This window comes from Phyllostomus hastatus, unplaced genomic scaffold (assembly GCF_019186645.2).
Source record: "Phyllostomus hastatus isolate PE091 unplaced genomic scaffold, TTU_PhHast_1.1 phas_scaffold_21, whole genome shotgun sequence".
NCBI lineage: Eukaryota > Metazoa > Chordata > Mammalia > Chiroptera > Phyllostomidae > Phyllostomus > Phyllostomus hastatus.
This window is the reverse complement of record NW_025334017.1, coordinates 38,835,580-38,854,165: the sequence shown is the minus strand read 5'-3', so window position 1 is coordinate 38,854,165 and position 18,586 is coordinate 38,835,580. Positions and strand designations below refer to the sequence as shown.

At 48.1% G+C, this 18,586-nt stretch overlaps 1 protein-coding gene across 3 annotated transcripts in view; it reads right to left on the bottom strand.

Moving 5' to 3' along the window:
• Positions 1–10,706: 10,706 nt before the first annotated feature.
• FAM91A1 (family with sequence similarity 91 member A1) overlaps positions 10,707–18,586 on the bottom strand; it is a 41,208-nt gene continuing 33,328 nt past the window's right edge. For all 3 annotated transcript variants that reach the window (XM_045861061.1, XM_045861059.1, XM_045861060.1), the window contains one exon: positions 10,707–16,671. In XM_045861061.1, the coding sequence (XP_045717017.1) occupies positions 16,486–16,671 (186 nt within the window). In that variant the 3' untranslated portion in view covers positions 10,707–16,485. The remainder of the gene's footprint in view (positions 16,672–18,586) is intronic.

Sequence of the window (18,586 nt, the reverse complement as noted above, 5' to 3'; positions counted from 1 at the left end):
AACACTGTAGTATCGTGTTCAAATGAACTCAACAAATACATGAGGTCTCGTAACAGGGTGCTGAGGTAGAGATCCCCCAAAACCCCAAAGCCCCCACAGCTGTCCCTTGGGAGATGAGGGAGGCCAGCAGGGCTATTGAGAGCTATTTGCATGTCTGAAGAACTTGCCCAGTGTTTTAGTAATGTTCAAAGCTGTGCCTGCTGGGAGCCTGGGAGATGGGCGGGGCTCTATGTGATACGATGTAGCTGGGGGGGCTTCCTGCAGGAGCAGCTTGGGGGCAGGTCCTACACCAGCGGGCTATGCTTGCCCAGACTAACAATGGCAATGGAGAAAAGCAGAAGAAACCAGACTACTGGCAGTTGTAGCCCAGTGTGGGAGGAGTAGGAAATGGGGTTGTGGAGGAAGATCTGTGTGGGGATTTGAACCTGGTGCAGCAGTCATGCTGGGGCTTAACCATGCAGTTTAGGAGCGGAGAGGGAGCTCTCTCTGTAAGCCATGCTTGGGCTCTGGACCACGGGGGAAGGAGAGTAGGAGAACCATGAGAGGCTCTCTCTCGTGCATGCTCTTGACCATGTGGCTGGGAAGGGCAAGACCCTTGACCATGTAGCAGCAGTGTGGGGCTGTGGGCCACGCAGTCTGAAAGAATGCAGGCAGAAGGTCTCCCCCCACTGGCCTGCCATGAGGAAGTGCCATGTGGTTTTGGATTAAGAACGTGAGCCTAGCCCAGCTACAGACTTCTACTCTCTTCTCCTGAGATAGGTACGGTACCCCGACTGGTACTGAAGGGAAGGAGGTGTTTCACTGGGCTTGACCGTCCCTGAGTTCTCGAGTCTCACATTCAGGCCAGCAGGAGGCTGAGGTGTCAATCACTTCTGCAGAGACCGTTTCTGTAAGACAATGACCTTCATAAACTTGGCTGCAGGGGACCCTGCAGCAGAACTGCTGACTGTTTCCAGAGAGAAGCACCTGTGACGATGCTGCCCCAGAAGACGGGATAACGGCTTTCCGTTGCCAAGAAAAGTTCGCAGCAGACAGGCAGGCGTGTTCAAACCTCCCCCCACCCCACCTCTACCTCATCCCCCAGCCCCTCTCTGCCCAGCCCCACGCCTGGGTGAGTGTGTCAGCTGCTGCAACAAACCCCCAAATAATAGTGGCTTAAACCAGAAGGAAGTTTTTTTCCCCTTTCTCTGTTTTATGTAACTACCCAAATGACAGCAATCTACATTGGAGCCAATAAAGCCTGAAGAAGGTTTTTTCCCCTTGCTCTGTTTTATGTAACTACCCAAATGACCAATATATTTTTTAAAGATTTTATTTATTTATTTTTAGAGAGGGAAGGGAGGGAGAAAGAGAGAGAGAGAGAAGCATCAATGTGAGGTTGCTGGGGGTCATGGCCTGCAACCCAGGCATGTGCCCTGACTGGGAATGGAACCTGCAACACTTTGGTTTGCAGCCCGCACTCAATCCACTGAGCTACACCAGCCAGGGCTCCAAATGACCAATATTTTATCATTTTATTTTATCATGTAGACCCATGGAGAACCGTGAAGAAGCATGAAGATCCATGAAGAAGATCCATGAAGAAGCATGAAGATCAATGAAGATCCCTGAAGACCTGCAGTTCCCCGGTGTCGCCCAGATAAAGTATAAGTCAAGTGACTGTACACACACATCTTCCTCCAGCCATAACTCATCAACAAATATAAAAGAATGAGAGTGGCTCACAACAGGTCACTCTCAGGAAGGGAACCAAGAGGAGCCATGGGAGGTGTGTCTGGTCAGAGCAGACCAACCGCTGTGACAAACAACCCCATCGTCTCAGTGGCAGGCACGGCCCAGGGTGGGTGACGAGAAGACTGCACTCGGTGACTCAGGCCCCTTCCATCCAGCGGCTGTGCGCCCCCTGGAGTCCTGGAGTTGTGGCCGGGTCTGGCTGGCAGTGCAGGGGAGGGAGGAGGACCACGGAGAAGGCTTTCCTGCCTCCGCTGTCTTGGCTGGGAGGTGACAGTTGTCGTTTTTCCTCACGGTTCAGCGAGAGGGCCCCACCCAAATGCAGAAGTGCTGGGATATGCAGTCTAGTGATTTTCCCGGAAGGAAGTGGGTTTAGGGATCGTCTATGCGGCCTCTGCCAGAGAAGGCTGGAGGAGATTTTAGGGCGACCGCACAGAAATTAAATTCATGGGCTTGTCAGAAAGTCCTCTCTGCAGGGGAAGAGTCTGGTGGCACTTCACGTTGGGTCCTCTGGGAGTTTTCTGGAGAAAGACGGTGTATGAGACGAGCCCTGGTGAGTGGAGCTTAATACACTCATTCCCCAGACATTTATTGAGTGCCTACTACATACCCGGCACTGGGTAAGCATCGACTCACTGCATACAGGTCCCGCCCCCAGGGAGGTTACTCTCCCGCTAAGGACGTAGATAAACAGAGTAATGGGTGTGGAGTCCAGCACAGGGAACATCGTTAATAACACTGTAATGACTACAGGGGTCCGGCACAAATAATGCCCCCCCTTTTTTTTTTAATCACAAAATCTTTTATTGCTAATCATCAGCATGTAATTCTGTAACATCACAATAGCACACTCAAGCACACCATGTGACGTGTTAGGTGAAATATTCAAATGAAAACTGTAAACGATCACACCCACATTATCACCCTCCCAACCACACGCATGCACGCGTGACTCCGGCCGGACCCCGCATGTGAGGAACCAGGTGGGCACTGACCTGGGGGGGTTACGTGAGTGTCTAACCACTGTGCTGTGCACCTCAAACCAACACAATATTCAGTGTCAGCTGTAATCGAAAGGAATCTAATTCAGTTTGATAAATAAAATTGATCGCCTATTTTCTTGAATAATGATGGACCTAAGTTTGAGTTAAACTAAACCATATTAATATAAATAATTGTGTTTATAATTTTAATTATACTTAAAATCAAATTACTGTATATTAAATGATGGACCTAAATGAAATTAAGTTTAACTTTTTTAAAAAGAATTTTAAATGTGTATGTACTAGAATTCTTTATTTCCTAGTCTGTATCTTTTAGAAATACTTTTAAAGCAAATAACAGACCACTTAGAACGACTTAAATGGGGGTAATTTTTGTCATATAACAAGGCATTCAGAGGTTGTTGACGTTGGTTCAGCTTCTAACAATAACATCAAGGACCCGGGCTCTATTTTCTACACTGCTATTTTTACTATTTTTTTTTATCATGTGCTTGACACTCATAGTCATGAAATGGCTACTACAGCTCCGTATATCACATCCCAGTTCCAGGCAGGAAGAAGAGGGAGGGAATAAAGAAATCTCTCCCCTCACAAGGCTTTGTCTGTTCCTTTGGGAAGGAAAGCTCTCCCCTATATCTCGTCAGCCAGAATTGGATCACGTGGCCACCCTCAGACCAGTTAAAGGATGGGGCTGAGATTACCAGGCAACTGACATCAGTGATGCTGACAGTCTTTCCCCAAGTGCCCCCACAAACACATTGGCATTCTATCATCAAAGGGCAGGACTGCCGGAGGGGCAGACCACAGGACACAGACCGGCTCGGCCACTCCGGGCCTGTGTTGATCTAACCAAGGGTCTGGTGCGGGAATACTGTGTCGAGGCCTGGCCCCCAGCCCAGGGGCAGGTCAGAGAGGTACCAGAGTTGCCCAGGAACAGGGACATCGCCAGGAGGCAGACTGCAGGGGTGAGCAAGCCTGCTCAGTTTGTGCACGCACGCACGCACACACACACACACTCACACGAGGGTGCAGGCAGCATGCTAGAACCGTGCAACCCCCCAGGGCAGAGTGAGGGAGGGCCGGCTCACTCTGGCGGACCTTCCTCCCACATGGCTTGGGAGGGGACTTCTTATCCCCAGTGGGTGCCTCGAAGCACAGACAGAAGCAAACCCTAGGTCTACTGTTTTTTCTTCTATACACAAACACCTATGATGATAAAGATGAATTTATAAATTAGGCACAGGAAGAGATTCCCAACAATAACTAATAATAAAATAGAACAATAATAACAATATACTGTAACAAAAGTTATGGGAATGCGGCCTCTCTCTGTCAAAATGTGCTCACCCTTCTTCTTGTGACAGGTGAGACGGTGAACGCCCACCTGGAGAGATGAAGTCAGGTGAACGAGGTGGACACTGTGATGCAGCGTTAGGCCCCTGTCCACCTTCTGACGATGGGTCGCACGCACTTCCTAGCTCCTCTCTGGCATATCTGAATTGCCAGCATCACTGTGGGGCCGTTATTTAGTAAAATAAGGGCAACAAGAACCCAAGACAGTCGATCTCAGGACCGAGATGGCCACTCACACGGGCAGGCAGCACCCACAGCGTGGAGACGCCGGGGAAAGGCCTGGCTCCCCATCCAGGCAGGCGCAAGCAAGGCAGCGCGAGATTTCACCACGCTTCTCAGAAGGACACGCAGTTCAAAACCAATGAGTCGTTTACTTCCAGAACTTCCCAGTTAATGCGTTTGGCCTGGGTGGGCGATGGATCACTGGAAGTGTGGACAGTGAAGCTGCAGATGCCTGGGACGACTGTAGTGAAAAATCTCTGGATGAGACCATCCTGGGTGAGGATGGGCCCCAGATCTGACAACACGTGTCCTTAGAAGAGAAGAGAAAGAATGGAGGCGGAGGCTGGACTGACGTGGCCACGAGGCGAGGAACACCTGCAGCCACCAGAATCTAGCAGGTGCAAGAAAGGACTGTCCCCTGGAGACCTGGAGGGGAGGGAGCACAGCCCTGCTGGCCCCTCAGTTTCTGACTTCCAGCCTCCTGAGCCCGGAGAGAACACGTTTCTGTTGCTTTCAGCCACCCAGCCACTCTACTAATTTGTCACAGCAGCCCCAGGGAACGAATACGAGAACCAGGTTCCTCTGAGAGGCAATCTGGGCTGAAACGGTAGTTTCCGACCTCTGATTGGGACAAGAACCATCACACTCTCCAAGCGAGTGATGAAAGGAGAAGCTGTGAGATGAGAGGGTGGCCCGGGCCCGTGAGTGGGACACAAGGGACAAAGGAGGCTGCTCAACCCCCTTGTGGTCCTGCCAGAAGCAGAGCTGAGTTTCTCAGTGACTTTTCCCAACAGCATTCGGTAAGGAGCCAGCCTGAAGCTTCTCTCCTTCCTGCACGATTTCTGTTTAGGGAGACTTGGGGGGCACCAGGAACTGTGCTACGAGGCTAAACAAGACAAGCCTGCCTTCCAGGACTCGTGATCTGGTGGGGACACCAGACAGGGACATGGACAAAGGGACTGCAGTGTGGTGGGCATTGGGAGAGCCCGGAGGTGGAGTTCCTGCCCTGGGCATGGGCAACCTGGAGGCGTAAACTGGATAGAGGGAGGGCAAGGCTTCAAGCTGCGTGTGCAAAGGCTCGGAGACCAGAGATCACAGTGACCTCGGTGTGTTCAGGATGTCCCCAGACAAGCAGGCAGGAATTCACAGGTGGTGGAATGCAAGGGCCAGGTCTCCGCTGTTTGGAAGGGAGAAAGAGAGAGGAGGAGGGAAGGAAAGCCCACCATAGGAGGCAGAGCTCCATGCTATAGAGAGTAATGGAAGGAAAGACCGGGACCATGTTTTCATGGGTAGTGGCACTGGCAGGAGAAACTGAGGAATGAGAGGCTGAGCTCTTGCTGCCCAGGGCCCCATGGTGAGTCCATCAGGGCAGACCAGGGTACAGTCTACGCACTGGTGACAAGCGTTTCCCAGATCTCAGTGGTTACAACCTCTGCTCCACAGCGCCCTCACCAGGGACCAGGCTGATGGGCCCTGTGCATTGCAGCCTCATTTGTGACAGTGACGGGGGAAGGGGACAGCAAACTGTGCACTGGCTCTGAGATTTCTTCCCGGAAACCACACGCATCACTTCCGCCCACATGGCCTGGGCCAGCGCAAGTCCTGAGGCGGGGGCTCCCCGTGCGGAGGCGGGGAGGACCATCAGCCACGGGACCTCGGGGGGCAACCCCCGTGTCTACCACTTCAGTGGAGCCGCGGTTTGAACCCAGGCCCCCCAAACCCTCAGCCCACGCTCTCTGCTTACTCTTGCCTTCCTCTTTGTCGATTAATCATTTTGGAGACAAAAGAAATCGAGAACAAGGAAGACATTATTTGGGTCTTCCATTCCAGACTACGTGCAAACCAGCCCACCCAAACGACTCGCTAATCCAGTCTTAGACATGGGCTGCGAGGGTCTCCGACCTGCCACCTTAAACAGCTGACTGCTGCTCGAGCTCCGGCTGCGAGGCAGCCAGTTTTCCCAAGCCGACCCCAATGGGATGTGCTGCGCACGAAAGTCTTTACAAAACGACCCTCCAGATCCATCAACACACAGAAGGTCGTCTTCGGTCATTTTTCCCTTTGCAGATGTGCAGTAGTTTGGATTTTCACTCGCACTTACGAAAGAAACAATGGGGACTCGGAATATATTTATTTGGTGCATTTGTTCCCAAGCGAAGTGACATCTGTTTAAAACATAGTTCCTTACTTGGGGGAGGGGGTGGATGGACAGGGAGAAGAACACCTCAACTGCAATAACATAATTAACCCACACTGTTGAAAACGTATGAGACAAACACCCTCAGGAACACGCATCACCCACATGCGCATTCCTGCAGGGAATCGTGAGCACTTGCACAGCCCTCCTCTCCAGGTGACGACACTTGCAGACAGGCGGACGGCGTGTGTGACTAAGGGTCCCATGATGCGTTCACCTACCGTCCAGCTTCTCAGGGACTGGTCACCACAGTGCCTCTGTCGGCCTTCTTCAGATGGGGACTTCGTGACGGTTGTATTTCCAGTGCTACTCCCCACCCCCGCCCCGGCCAAACTGAGAGGGGCACAGAGCCCCACCGTGGTCTGCAGCCCCAGCCTGAAGCCCTGGTCCCACCCGTCGGCAGGGGTGGGGGGGGAGCCCATGGGTGCAGCCTGGCTGTGGCGGTCCCACAGGCCAGGTGGGACGTCGTAGCAGCTGCCACCTTTGGTACCTCACTGACCCACTTGGACATCGGTTTCTCCTTCATGGCGTGACGACGCCACAGTCATGGGGTTGCTGCGCGGAATGCATTTGGTGATCCGAGCAATGTCCCCACAGTGGGGACTGTGACAAGCGTGTGTCGGCTCCCGTGCACTCCAGAGCCATGTGCTAAGGACACGAACGGCAGTATGCCCAGGTCCGAGGAAAGGGTGCTGACCCGGGCTGGTGGCAGGGGTGGGGCCGGGGACGGGGACGGGGAAAACCTCCACTCTCTCTTTTCCTTTCACACCTCAGGGTGTTAAAGAGCCCTCTCAGTTCGTTATAAGAGGCTTTGGCCCAATTTAAAAGTTGAGGCCAAAACGGGGCTGTGTTGGAAGGGCGCCGGAGCATCTCAGAGAGCTGGAGAGGACTCGCAGGAGCCGGGAGGGCAAGCCCAGTGACCTCGGGCACGGGAACAGGGAACCAAACCATCGTCGGGATGTCAGGACGCTCCGTACCCCCCTCCCCACCCTCCGCCTCCTCCCTGCCCTCTCCCCTTCTCTCTGGAAACGAGTTCATAATCATCCCGTAGTCGTAGGTCCTGATGTTCCCAAAGCAGTTTTCCAGGAGAACTTGACCAAAGTTCGCAGGACTGGAGGCGGTGGGTGAAGTGGGGCGGGGAGGGGGAAACACTATAAACGAATTCTGTTCTTTTTTTAAAGTGTTTTTTATTTTTCAATTACAGCTGAGGTACAATATTAGTTTCAGGTGTACAACCCAGTGAGTAGACGCTTACATAACTTAGGAAGTGACCCTCCTGATATGTCCAGTACCCATCTGACGCCATGCACAGCAGTGCTTACAGTATTACTGACTCCGTTCCCCATGCTGTACTTGACACCCCCATGACTGTTCCGTAACCACCGATTTGTTTTATTCTTCGGAAAGGAAACCCTGTGCTGTCCTCACGCAGGCGGAGGCCGCCCAGAGAGCATGGAGGGTTAAGAAGTGAAACACTGCCACCTACAGGAAGAGCGGAGCCTCGGCATCGATAGGGGCGTCAATATCAGGGCTTGGCCCGAGTCCCAGTCCCTACACTCCAGAGACCTGGACGGGGACTTTTTAACCCCGGCTTTGTGCAGCGAACATAGCAGGCACAGAGATGCAGCCCTCAGATCCTGCTTCGAGAATGGACTTGCTTTCTAGCTGCAGAGAGGGTGGTGATCTTGGCAGCCCCCAGCTGTCAGTCCCTACGGGGTGGGCCTCACTCTCCGGGGCAGCCCCAGCCCAAGTCTGAGCAAGAACGTGTGTGTGTGTGTGTGTGTGTGTGTGTGTGTGTGTGTGTGTGTCTGAGAGAGAGAGAGAGACAGAGAGAGAGAGAGAGAGACAGAGAGAGAGACAGAGAGGAGAAATGGCTACTCTCGTGAAGTAGAAGGAAGAGACGGACAGAGATAAGCCCACACGAACGCCAACTTTTTAACCTGCAGCACCTTCACGCCCTAACCCCTACCACCACGGAGGCTTCTTCTGAGGGTGGCATTCTTTGACACCTAAGGTAAAAGAATGAATGAGGCTGGGAGGATTTTGTATTTTAAGTGATCGGATTCTACCCTTCTCTTGGCAACCACCCATTGACGCCACTCGGAGAAGGAGAAGCAATCGATCACCGCTAACCCTAAGAGGCTCGTAACCAAACCGCAGCTCGGAGGGTGGACGGCAGAGGGTGGGGCACAGACGGCTCCGCAGAGCAGACAAAGGAGAGAAAACAGAGATCACCGTGAAGTGCACTGAGAATGAAACTGGACCCCTTTCTTACACCACGTACACAAAACAAACACAACAGCAATCTCGAAATGGATTCAAGAGATTGAAGGGTGTCAGACCTGAAACCATGAGGCTTCTAGAAGAAAATAAGGGCAGTAAACACTTTGACATTGGTCTTAGCACTCTCTTTCTGGGTATGTCTCCTTGGGCGAAGACAACAACGCAAAAGGCAAAGATGAGCAAGCAGGACTATGTCAAATGAAGATTTTGCAAAGCAAAGGAAACCATCAACAAAATAAAAAGACAACCTACTGCATGGGGGAAGATATTTGCAAGTGGTGTTCCAATAAGGGGTTAATATCCAAAATGTACATGGAACTCATATGACTTAACACCAAAACAGAACAATCTGATTAAAAATGGGTGGAGGACCTCAATAGACACTTCCCCAAAGAGGACATCTAGAGGGTGAAGATATACGAAAAGATGCTCAATGTCACTCATTATCAGGGAAATGCAAATTAAAAGCATGAGATACCACCTCACACCAGTCAGACTGGCCACCACCCCCAAAAATCAACAAACGACAAATGGAGGTGAGACGTGGAGAAAGGGAACCCTCGTGTGCTGTTGGCGGGACTGTAGCTTGGTACAGCCACCATGGAAAACAGTATGGAGATGCCTCAAGAAATTAAAAACAGCTGGCCCTGGCTGGTGTAGCTCAGTGGATTGAGCACAGGCTGCGAACCAAAGGGTCGCAGGTTCGATTCCCAGTCAGGGCACATGCCTGGGTTGCAGGCCAGGTCCCCAGTGGGTGCCGCGTGAGAGACGACACATTGATGTTTCTCTCTTGCTTCCTCCCTTCCCCTCTCTCTAAAAATAAATAAATAAAATCTTTTAAAAAAAGATGTTATTAAAAAAATTTAAAACAGCCATAAAAGCCAGCAATGCCACTTCTCGATATTTACCTGAACAAAAACACTAATTTGAAAAGACATGTGCACCCCTATATCCACGGCAAGTTTTACAATCGCCGAGATATGAAAGCAACCTAAGTGTCCCTCCGTAGGTGAGTGGATGAAAAAGGTGGGAAAGACACACACACTGGGCTATGATTTAGCCATGAAAAGAATGAAATCCAGCCATTTACAACATGGATCGACCTAGAGGGTAGTATGCTAAATAAAATCAATCATAAAAAAGACAAAATACCCTATGATTTCACTTATACGTCGAATCTGAAAAACACATCAATTACCGAAAACGGAAACAGACTCACAGATAAGAGTAAGCTGATGGTTGCCAAAGGGGATGAGTTTGGGAAGATGGGTGAAAGAAAAAAAAAAACACTAAAATGATTATATCAAAAAAGAAAAGAGCATTGAATCCCCCAATCCCACCTCCCCTCACTCAGCTAGGGTACTAAAAGGGAAACTGACTCCAAGAGGCTGAGGTGCCATGAGGCACAGGATATAAGAGAAAGGTCAGGTGAAAGTTTGACCCCACCTCCGGTCCTGGCTCCCAGAATCTGCTAGCCATGCCTCCCAGGCCTGGGCAGGAAACTTGAGGCTCCTTCTCTGGAGGCCCCCCCTGAGCCAGGGACAGCCATGTACCACGCCTGTACCGTTATTACAGACACCGAAAATTGTCCAGACCCAGAGAAAGCTCCTGCATTACAGCGAGGAGGTTATAAATAATAGAGATGTTTATTCGAGTATCAGTTCTCCTCTATTTGATCTATAGGTTCAACATAATTTTGATTCAATTCCCTGCAAGCTTGTGTGTAGATATTGACAAGCTAGTTTTAAAATATGGAAGGGCAAAGAACTAAAAGAAGCAAAATAAGCTCTAGAAAAAAAAGAGTTGGAAGACTCGCAGAAGACTCACACTCTCTAAATTCAGTGGGGTATTAGGACACATTAATCAGTGGAACAGAACAGAGAGCCCAGAAACAGACCCATACAAATACTGCCAACTGAGTTTTTAAAACAGCTTTATTGAAGTATAATTTACACAAGATAAAATTCATTTAAGTATACAATGCAATAATTTTTTTTATAAACTTAAGAGTTGTACAGTCATCACCACAGTCCAATTGTGGAACATTTCCAGTACCCCAAAAAATGCTTTACGGCCACTGGAGTCATTCCATTTCCGTTGAGGCAACCCCCCATCCACTCTGCCATCAGGAGATTTCCGGGAAAAGTGTACTGGCAATCTGATGGAGAAAGGACGGCCTTTTCCAGAAAGGTGCGTTACCAACTTGTTTGGCCACGTGCCAAAACCAACCTTGACACATACAACATACATTAAAATGAGCTCAAAACGGATGGAAGACCTACACACAAACCTGCAGCACTTCCAGATGAGAACAGGGAGAATCTGCAGGGCCCTGGGTTCGGGGATGCGCTGCTATAGCACAGAATCAGAAGCACGGTTCGTTCAAGAAGAAAACAAACTAAACTGCGTTAAAATTAAAGCCTTTTGTTCTATAGAAGATACTGTGGAGTGCCAGACTGGGAGAAAAGTCTGCAAAACACATCTATGATAAAGGTCTTATATTCAGAACCTATACTGAACTTTTTTTAATACTTACCTGAGGACATGCTTTTTTTTTTTTTTTTGAGAGAGGGGAAGGAAGAGAGGGAGAAACATCCATCGGCTGCCTCTCATACACGCCCTGAACAGGTACCTCTGGTATACTCCCCAACCAGGGGACCAAATCCACAATCTAGGCATGTGCCCTGAGTGGGAATCGAACCCGCGATGTTTTGGTTTACCGGGTGATGTCCCAACCAAGTGAACCATGTCATTCAGGGCAGAACCTATACTGAACTCTTAAAACTCAACAATAAAATTCATTTTTTTTCCATATAGGCAACACATCTGAACACACACTTCACGCAAGAAGGTATCTGGATGGCAAATCAGCACATAGGAAGAGGGTCAGAATCATTGTCATGGCAGAAATGAACATTCCAACCACACGATACCACTGCCACAGGAGCGTGAAATGGCACAGTCATTCTGGAAGACAGTTTGGTGGCTCCTTGTAAAATATCCCATTACCAAAAGACTCAGCAACCCCATCCACCCCTAGGTAATTACCTAAGCAAAACAAATTATGTTTACATTAAAAACCTATACATGAATGTGAAATGATAACCAAGCCTTAATATAGCCATACAATGAAGTACTCAGCAATGGAAAGGAATGAGCTGCTGATTCACACGATGTGGATGAATTTAAAATGTATTTTGGTATGCAAGAGAGGACAGACTCAAAAGACTAAAATTGTACACTTCCACCCCTTATATGGCATTCTGGAAAAAAGAGAAGAACTAGGAATGGAAAATGTAGCTGCCGGGGTGGGGAGCTGAGCACCAAGGGGACTGTTTAGGGGGATGGAACTGTTCTGTGAGCACCGAGACAGCCAGCACCTTTGTTGGAGCCGGAACGGAGTGAATGCTGCTGTCTGAAAAAAGCAGCCGGATGTCGAGAGATCACAGACGGAAGGCAGAGTGTGACAAATGCATATTCTGCAGAATGTGTCACATATCCTCAACGAAGGGAGTGGGGGTAAAAGAAGCTGAATGGAGTTACTTGGAAAATGGTGTTTTGAGGAGATAGTATAGGGCTAAAGATACAAAAATGTACTTTAACGCTATACTCGAGTCAGTCAGTTTGTTTATCACAGGGGCACTTAACTACTCTGAAACCACTCTGTAAGTGTTCTGGGGCTGAACAAATAAGCAAGTAAGTTGCAGCTAAAAGGAGCTGGGTTTCTCACTAGCAGAGAAAGAACGAAGTTACAAATAAGCAAAGAGGCAAACTAGAATGAACCTTGTGGTGCTGGATGAGAGTCAGTTTACCTTTAGATGGATAGACAGATCTAGAAATAATATAGAGAGGTGCCTACGCATTGGTTAGTACACGTTTACATCTCTTAGTTTGTTTCACGGGAGAGGAGTGAAAGCAGGAGCAACAAGCACAACCAGTGCCCAGATTCTGGTTTCTAAATACCATTCCCCAATAAAAAGGACCAGGGTTTCTAGAAGAAATAGCTTGTTCCTGGGCGGATGGCCAGATAATACTTGTAGTGCTACAAAATAATAATATGGCCTTAAACACAACAGATGAGGGTATGCCGAAAGAAATTAGGAATGGATCGGAAAGTGTTTGCAATAACCAAAGCTGAAACTATTTGCGCAACAAAATAATAACAGATTTGGATTTTAACCTAAAGTATAAAATAAATAGCCAGGATCGCATACTAATATAAATAAATGCTCAAATAAACAGGAGAAAGAAAGAAACTTTCAAGAAAAAGTCTCAATTATATATAATATTGCCCCCTCCCCTTGAGAGTGGGCTAGAGTCAGAGGTTCACTTCCAAAGAACAAGTATGGAAAGTGGAAGAATAGTCACTTTACTGTGGAAAAAAGCTGGCAGACACCACCTTAAATCAAAGGAGGACCACCCCCTGCAACACCGTTGACATCCCATACCCGGGATGCACCCCACGACGTGCTACCGTAGGGAAGGGCACTCACACACACCACACCTCGGGGCTATTCTTCCTTGCAGAGCATCACCTCAGATCTAATCACGGGAAAAATTCAGACAAGCCCACACGGAGGGACACCCTACAGATAGATAACCAAGCCGTACCCTTCAGAGTGCCAAGGTCATGGAAGACTGAGAAACTGTCACAGACTGGAGGAGGTTAAAGAGGCGTCAGTGATTAAATGAACACAGCGTGGTATCCTGGACTGGGTCCTGGAACAGGAGAAGAGCATTAGTGGACAAATGGGTGAAAACCAAATCAAGCCTGTAGTTTAGTCAACAATGCTGCATCGGTGTTAATTTCTGAGTGTGGACAGACGTGCCAGTGCTCACGAAAGGTGCTAACACGCGGGGCGGCTCAGGCAAGGCACAGGGAAGGAACACCTCTCGACTGTACGGCACGGTGTACTGAAAGTTAAGGAAGGAACTCACAGAAGATGATACACATTTCCTCAATAACTTGATCAACACCACAGTTTATTTGTAAACATATTATGAGTCAATAATCAAATTGACAACACTTTATACATTTCATTGTATAATATTAACATCATACCAGAAAACGGTCCACTGTACTTAGTTACAGTTTTGGTACTTTAGTCTTTAAATACAAATGTATTTGAAACACTGAACATAAAAGGGAAAGATGAATGGCAGAGAAAACTGAAACATCCAATAAAAGAAACGAATACTTAATACAAAACCATCTGATTACATGTTTGAAGAGAAAGAAATCAAGGAAATCAGATGATAATTGTGTTTAATGACACAGAGTTGCAGTTCTGCAGGCCCACGTGAGAGTGAAAGTGTATCCCACTAAATTCTAATCTATGTCCTTTTTGGTATCTTTTTCCTCTTGGTTTCTAAGGAATGTCTGCTACGATTGAAGCTACATGAAGGGGGGAAAGAAATGGGAGGTAGCCAAAGCTAATGAAATTTAGCATCTGCAGAAAAATTAGATGAAAATTATTTCACGAATCATCTTTGGCAAATAATAAAGGCTATGTTTTAAATTTACTTTTTTGTTGAAACGGATCAACACCTACGTAAGATTTAAGAGATGCATCCTTACATGAGGTGACACGTGAAAGAAACAAAGCCAAATTCACAGACAAAGCACGAAGCGGCCTTCGCATCTTGCTGAGAGCCCTCCAAATGCAGACGACCCCCTTAATGGTGAGGGGTCCTTGGCCGGGACTCAGTCGCTTTCCTCACCTGCGGGAGAAACCAGAGCTGGCCGCATGCTCTGTCGGTCCTTTCCCTAAAATCCATGATCATGACTAGGTTCTCCTCCTTCCTCCATCATCTCTCAAGGGCAATGCAGCAGCAAATCACATCACATGTAAGTTTTAAATTCACCAGCAACCGGGTTCCCTGCCAACGACCACAAATGTCTGATTCATCATTAGTGTATATGTCACTACAGGAAGCTGAGATCGGTAATACAGGAATAAATAAAATGACCAGTTAATCCAAACAAAGCAAATGAAAATGAGATTAAAGAGCCCTGATCAAATGAAATACAGCTTCCAACTGAAAATCTGTAAAAGTCACATACATACCTAACAGCACTAGGAATGTACAATGTCAATTATTGGAAAAAATAAATGAGTGATTCACAGTCATAGAAATTATTTTAATATCAGTATGTATATTTCCTCTTATAGACAAACATTTATAACATACACTGGTCTCTACCACATAGAAGAGAAAGTAGAAAATGAAACGCTGACTGCGTTTCCCTTAAACACAGCACGGCCCGCGCCCCGGTCAGCCTGCGCCAGACCGCCCAGCTCCACAGGCGGGCCATGCCACTGAGCACGCAGCTACGTGAACAGTTTCTAAAAGGCATGTATTTCCAGAAGTATGTTAAAATCCACAGATATCAGCTCTATAAATAACAAAAACTATCAGCAAAAAAATGTTTAGGTTTAACATTCCCAAATTTTCTAATGCTTTAAGTGTTTTAGATGTAAGTTGTTTGACCAATTAGTTTGGTTACAGCTTTAAGCTAGCAAACCATTATCGTTACCCTATGAGAACAGCTAAACTAATCTGTAACACTGCACACACTTCCCAAGGTAACTTGAAAAATCTAAAAAGTGATTCCAGTTACTCTAATTGACATTTGAGACACTAAAAGAATCAGTAACTCCAAAAACATTTTGAAATTACTCATTTTTTATCATTTCCTCCCAAACTATTCACATAAATTTAAGATCCAAATTGCCTAAGAATATGTCTTCAAAGTAGGCTTTTCACTAAAGTATTGTGATCAGAAGACATAGCCTTAATGATTCTATTATATAATTCTAATCTAAAATCGCAAACCTTGGTTAGAGACTATCAAATTCAATTTCATACCAATTCATTGGTAAAATTAACGAAACAAAAAATAAATCACAGTGAAAATATGCAGCAGCCACAGCTACAAGAATGGAAAATAAATTCTATTTATCCAGAGAGACTCTATCAAAATATAAAGCCCGAAGAGAGTGATGACAGAAGTCCACATAGAAACATTGTTTAAAAATAGAATGTCTTCCCAAGCTTCTCATGAGATGCCAACGCAGAGGCGGAGCTAAGCCCGTGTAGGTCCAGGTGAAGCTGTGCACGACTGTGCGGACGCACACACCTCCGCCCAAGTCCGCCGCACGCACCGCTTCCAGACAGCCACGGGAACCGCAATGCCCCATCACGTCCCCTCTCGATGTTGGCTGTTCACCGCCTTATGGTTTTGCTACTTTAAGTGCCAAGAAGCCTTTGAAAAGGAAGAGTTCCACCTCTCCCCATGATCCCCTAAAGAGTAGGTAACAAAATATAAAATTAAACAAGATTATGTTCGATAAACTAACATACAAAATTACCGTTGCAATATTCATAGTGACTGCTTATAAACATAACAGTCATCATAAAGCCTATAAAGTATATCTTCAGTTTTATAAAAGAAATGTCGATTGTCTCAAGGTAAAAAATACAGTGCAGGCTGCTAAAAAGCTTTTCGTCGCATGAGGAGGTGCATGACGAGGAAGCCTTCAGGAAACACGGGCGTGTTCCGGAACCTGGACACCACGCGAGCACGGATCGCACGGCGGCAGCGAGATGCTTTTCAGCGGCTGGCACTACGGAGCTAACGCTGAGAAAGAAAAAAGGCAGGAAGTGTGAGCGGCAACGAATGGTGGGACCAAATCACTGCACGTGGAGATCAGCAGCGTGAAGTGCGGAAGGTGAGCGTCCACTCCACTCGGACAAGGTGCCGTCCTTGAATATCAAGTTCTTGGCGGGAAGCGGGACTCCCAGGTCAGCGCAGGAGGGCTGGGAGAGCAAACTCGGGAAGCTGGCCTCTGCGTGAACGTCCGGCGTCGAAGCACCCTCCTAGAAGATCAAGAAACGAGAGAGAGTCTGCTCAGCGCCTGGCCAAACCACTCAGCACAGCCAATGAGAAACCGGACCCCGGTTACCCAAGAAATGTTTAAGGAATGCAAAGCCCTGACGGAGACTGCAGAGACCTACCTTGCAAAACCAAAACAGCTGATGGCAGGTATTGACATATGCAAAAACGACTAGTACAAGTTCAACTGCGATACGCGCTTTGATACAGATAGAAATAACAGGCTATGAGACTGTGGGATTTAAAAGGTTAGTTCTCAGACAGTCTCTAGAAGCCCTCACACGGCATTAGGCACCGAAACAAGCTGTCCGCTCCCGGGCTCTCGAACTCTCGTGTTCAGCACAGCCCTCTCCCCACAACTGCAGGCTCAAACACGCACCTGGCGTTTGCCTGGGGACGTGGCACGCACATGCCATACCTTCCATGTCCCCAACAGAACTCCCAAACCTTCCATCTGCTCCTCCCCACCCTCCCTCACTCGCCGCATCAAGCTAGTCAGAAACGTGGGACTCCCTCATGTTTCTCCTTGTTGCCACGTCCTCCGCCTGTTCCTCACCTTTAACTAACCACCAGGGCCTGACAATCTACCTCCAACACGGATGGGTCCCAAATCAGTTGACCTTCCTCACTCGCCACAGCCACCACTGCAGTCCAGGCCAGCGGTCCCCAAAGTGGGGTCCTGCCTCCAAGGCGGGTATGGTGCTACAAAAATTTTAGGAAGCTTCTATCCATTTATCACACCCTCTGAACATTTCTATTTTTGTGTGTGTTCTATTATACACACAACTTATTGATATAACAGTACACTTGTGTAATCGACAAACTTCATTATGGACATGTGCAACACTGTCTTGTTTTAATGAAAAAGGGTGCTCAGTTTACCGATGTCTCTCATTTGGACGAGTACAGTGGTCTCCAAACTGACCTCACTTCTATGCTTGTTCATTTTTAATCTACTCTCTGAATAATAACTAATCTTTTAAAACTGTTAGTCAGAAGCAATGTCACTAAAGTTTAAAGTTCTTTAAGAGTTCTCTCTGCACTCAGCACACACTACCACTCTTTAATATACTCCAGAAGGCCCTTCCCTCCCCCTCTCGCCGCCCCACTCCCGCACGAGGCCTCTGCCGCACCAGCCTTCTGCTTTCCTGGCACAGGACCTTTGCACCTGCTAGGCTCTGCCCAGAACACGTTTTCCCATCCTTTAGGTTTCAGACTGTGTATCGCCTCTACCTATTTAAAATAGGTCCGCCTTTGGATGCCATCAGATTTGAAGGAGTCTGGCTCCTTCCAAGTACTTCCTGGAATCTGGAACCGCTCACTTATTTCAGCGTTTACTTGACTAGCGTCTCATACAACACTACAAGCCCCGTGAGTGTCTTAGACATCACTATTTCCCCAGCCCCTGGTAAAGGGCCTGGCATAGCATAGATGCAAGTATTTATTGAAAGAATAAAAGAATAACTGAAACAAAACTCCACACTATGATTTCATAATGTTGGGTCAGAAATTCTGAACAAATACTCCATCCTAGAAGCTCATCTACAGATCAGGTCTAGGGCATCTGGCCACTCCCTTGAGGGGGGAGGGGAGGGCTGGGGGGAGGAGGACACGGGGCGAGGAAGGTCTAGAGCACTGGCTTCCACCACTGCAGACGATGCAGACCCGCTGCAGTTCTTACGGGGGTCCAGACCCCTGACCCCGCGCCCGTAGGGTGCCCGGCCTGTAACAGACGCCGAGCACGCTGGTGCTGAGCGAAGCGCCGGCACAGAGCGCAGTCCGAGCTCAGGCCCTGCAGACCCGGCCGACGAAACCAGGTGCAGGTCGGTTAGCGCCCTGAATCTCAGGGTCTTCCTTTATGGACTCAACGCTTATTTCATGTCTCACTGCTGTGAAGAC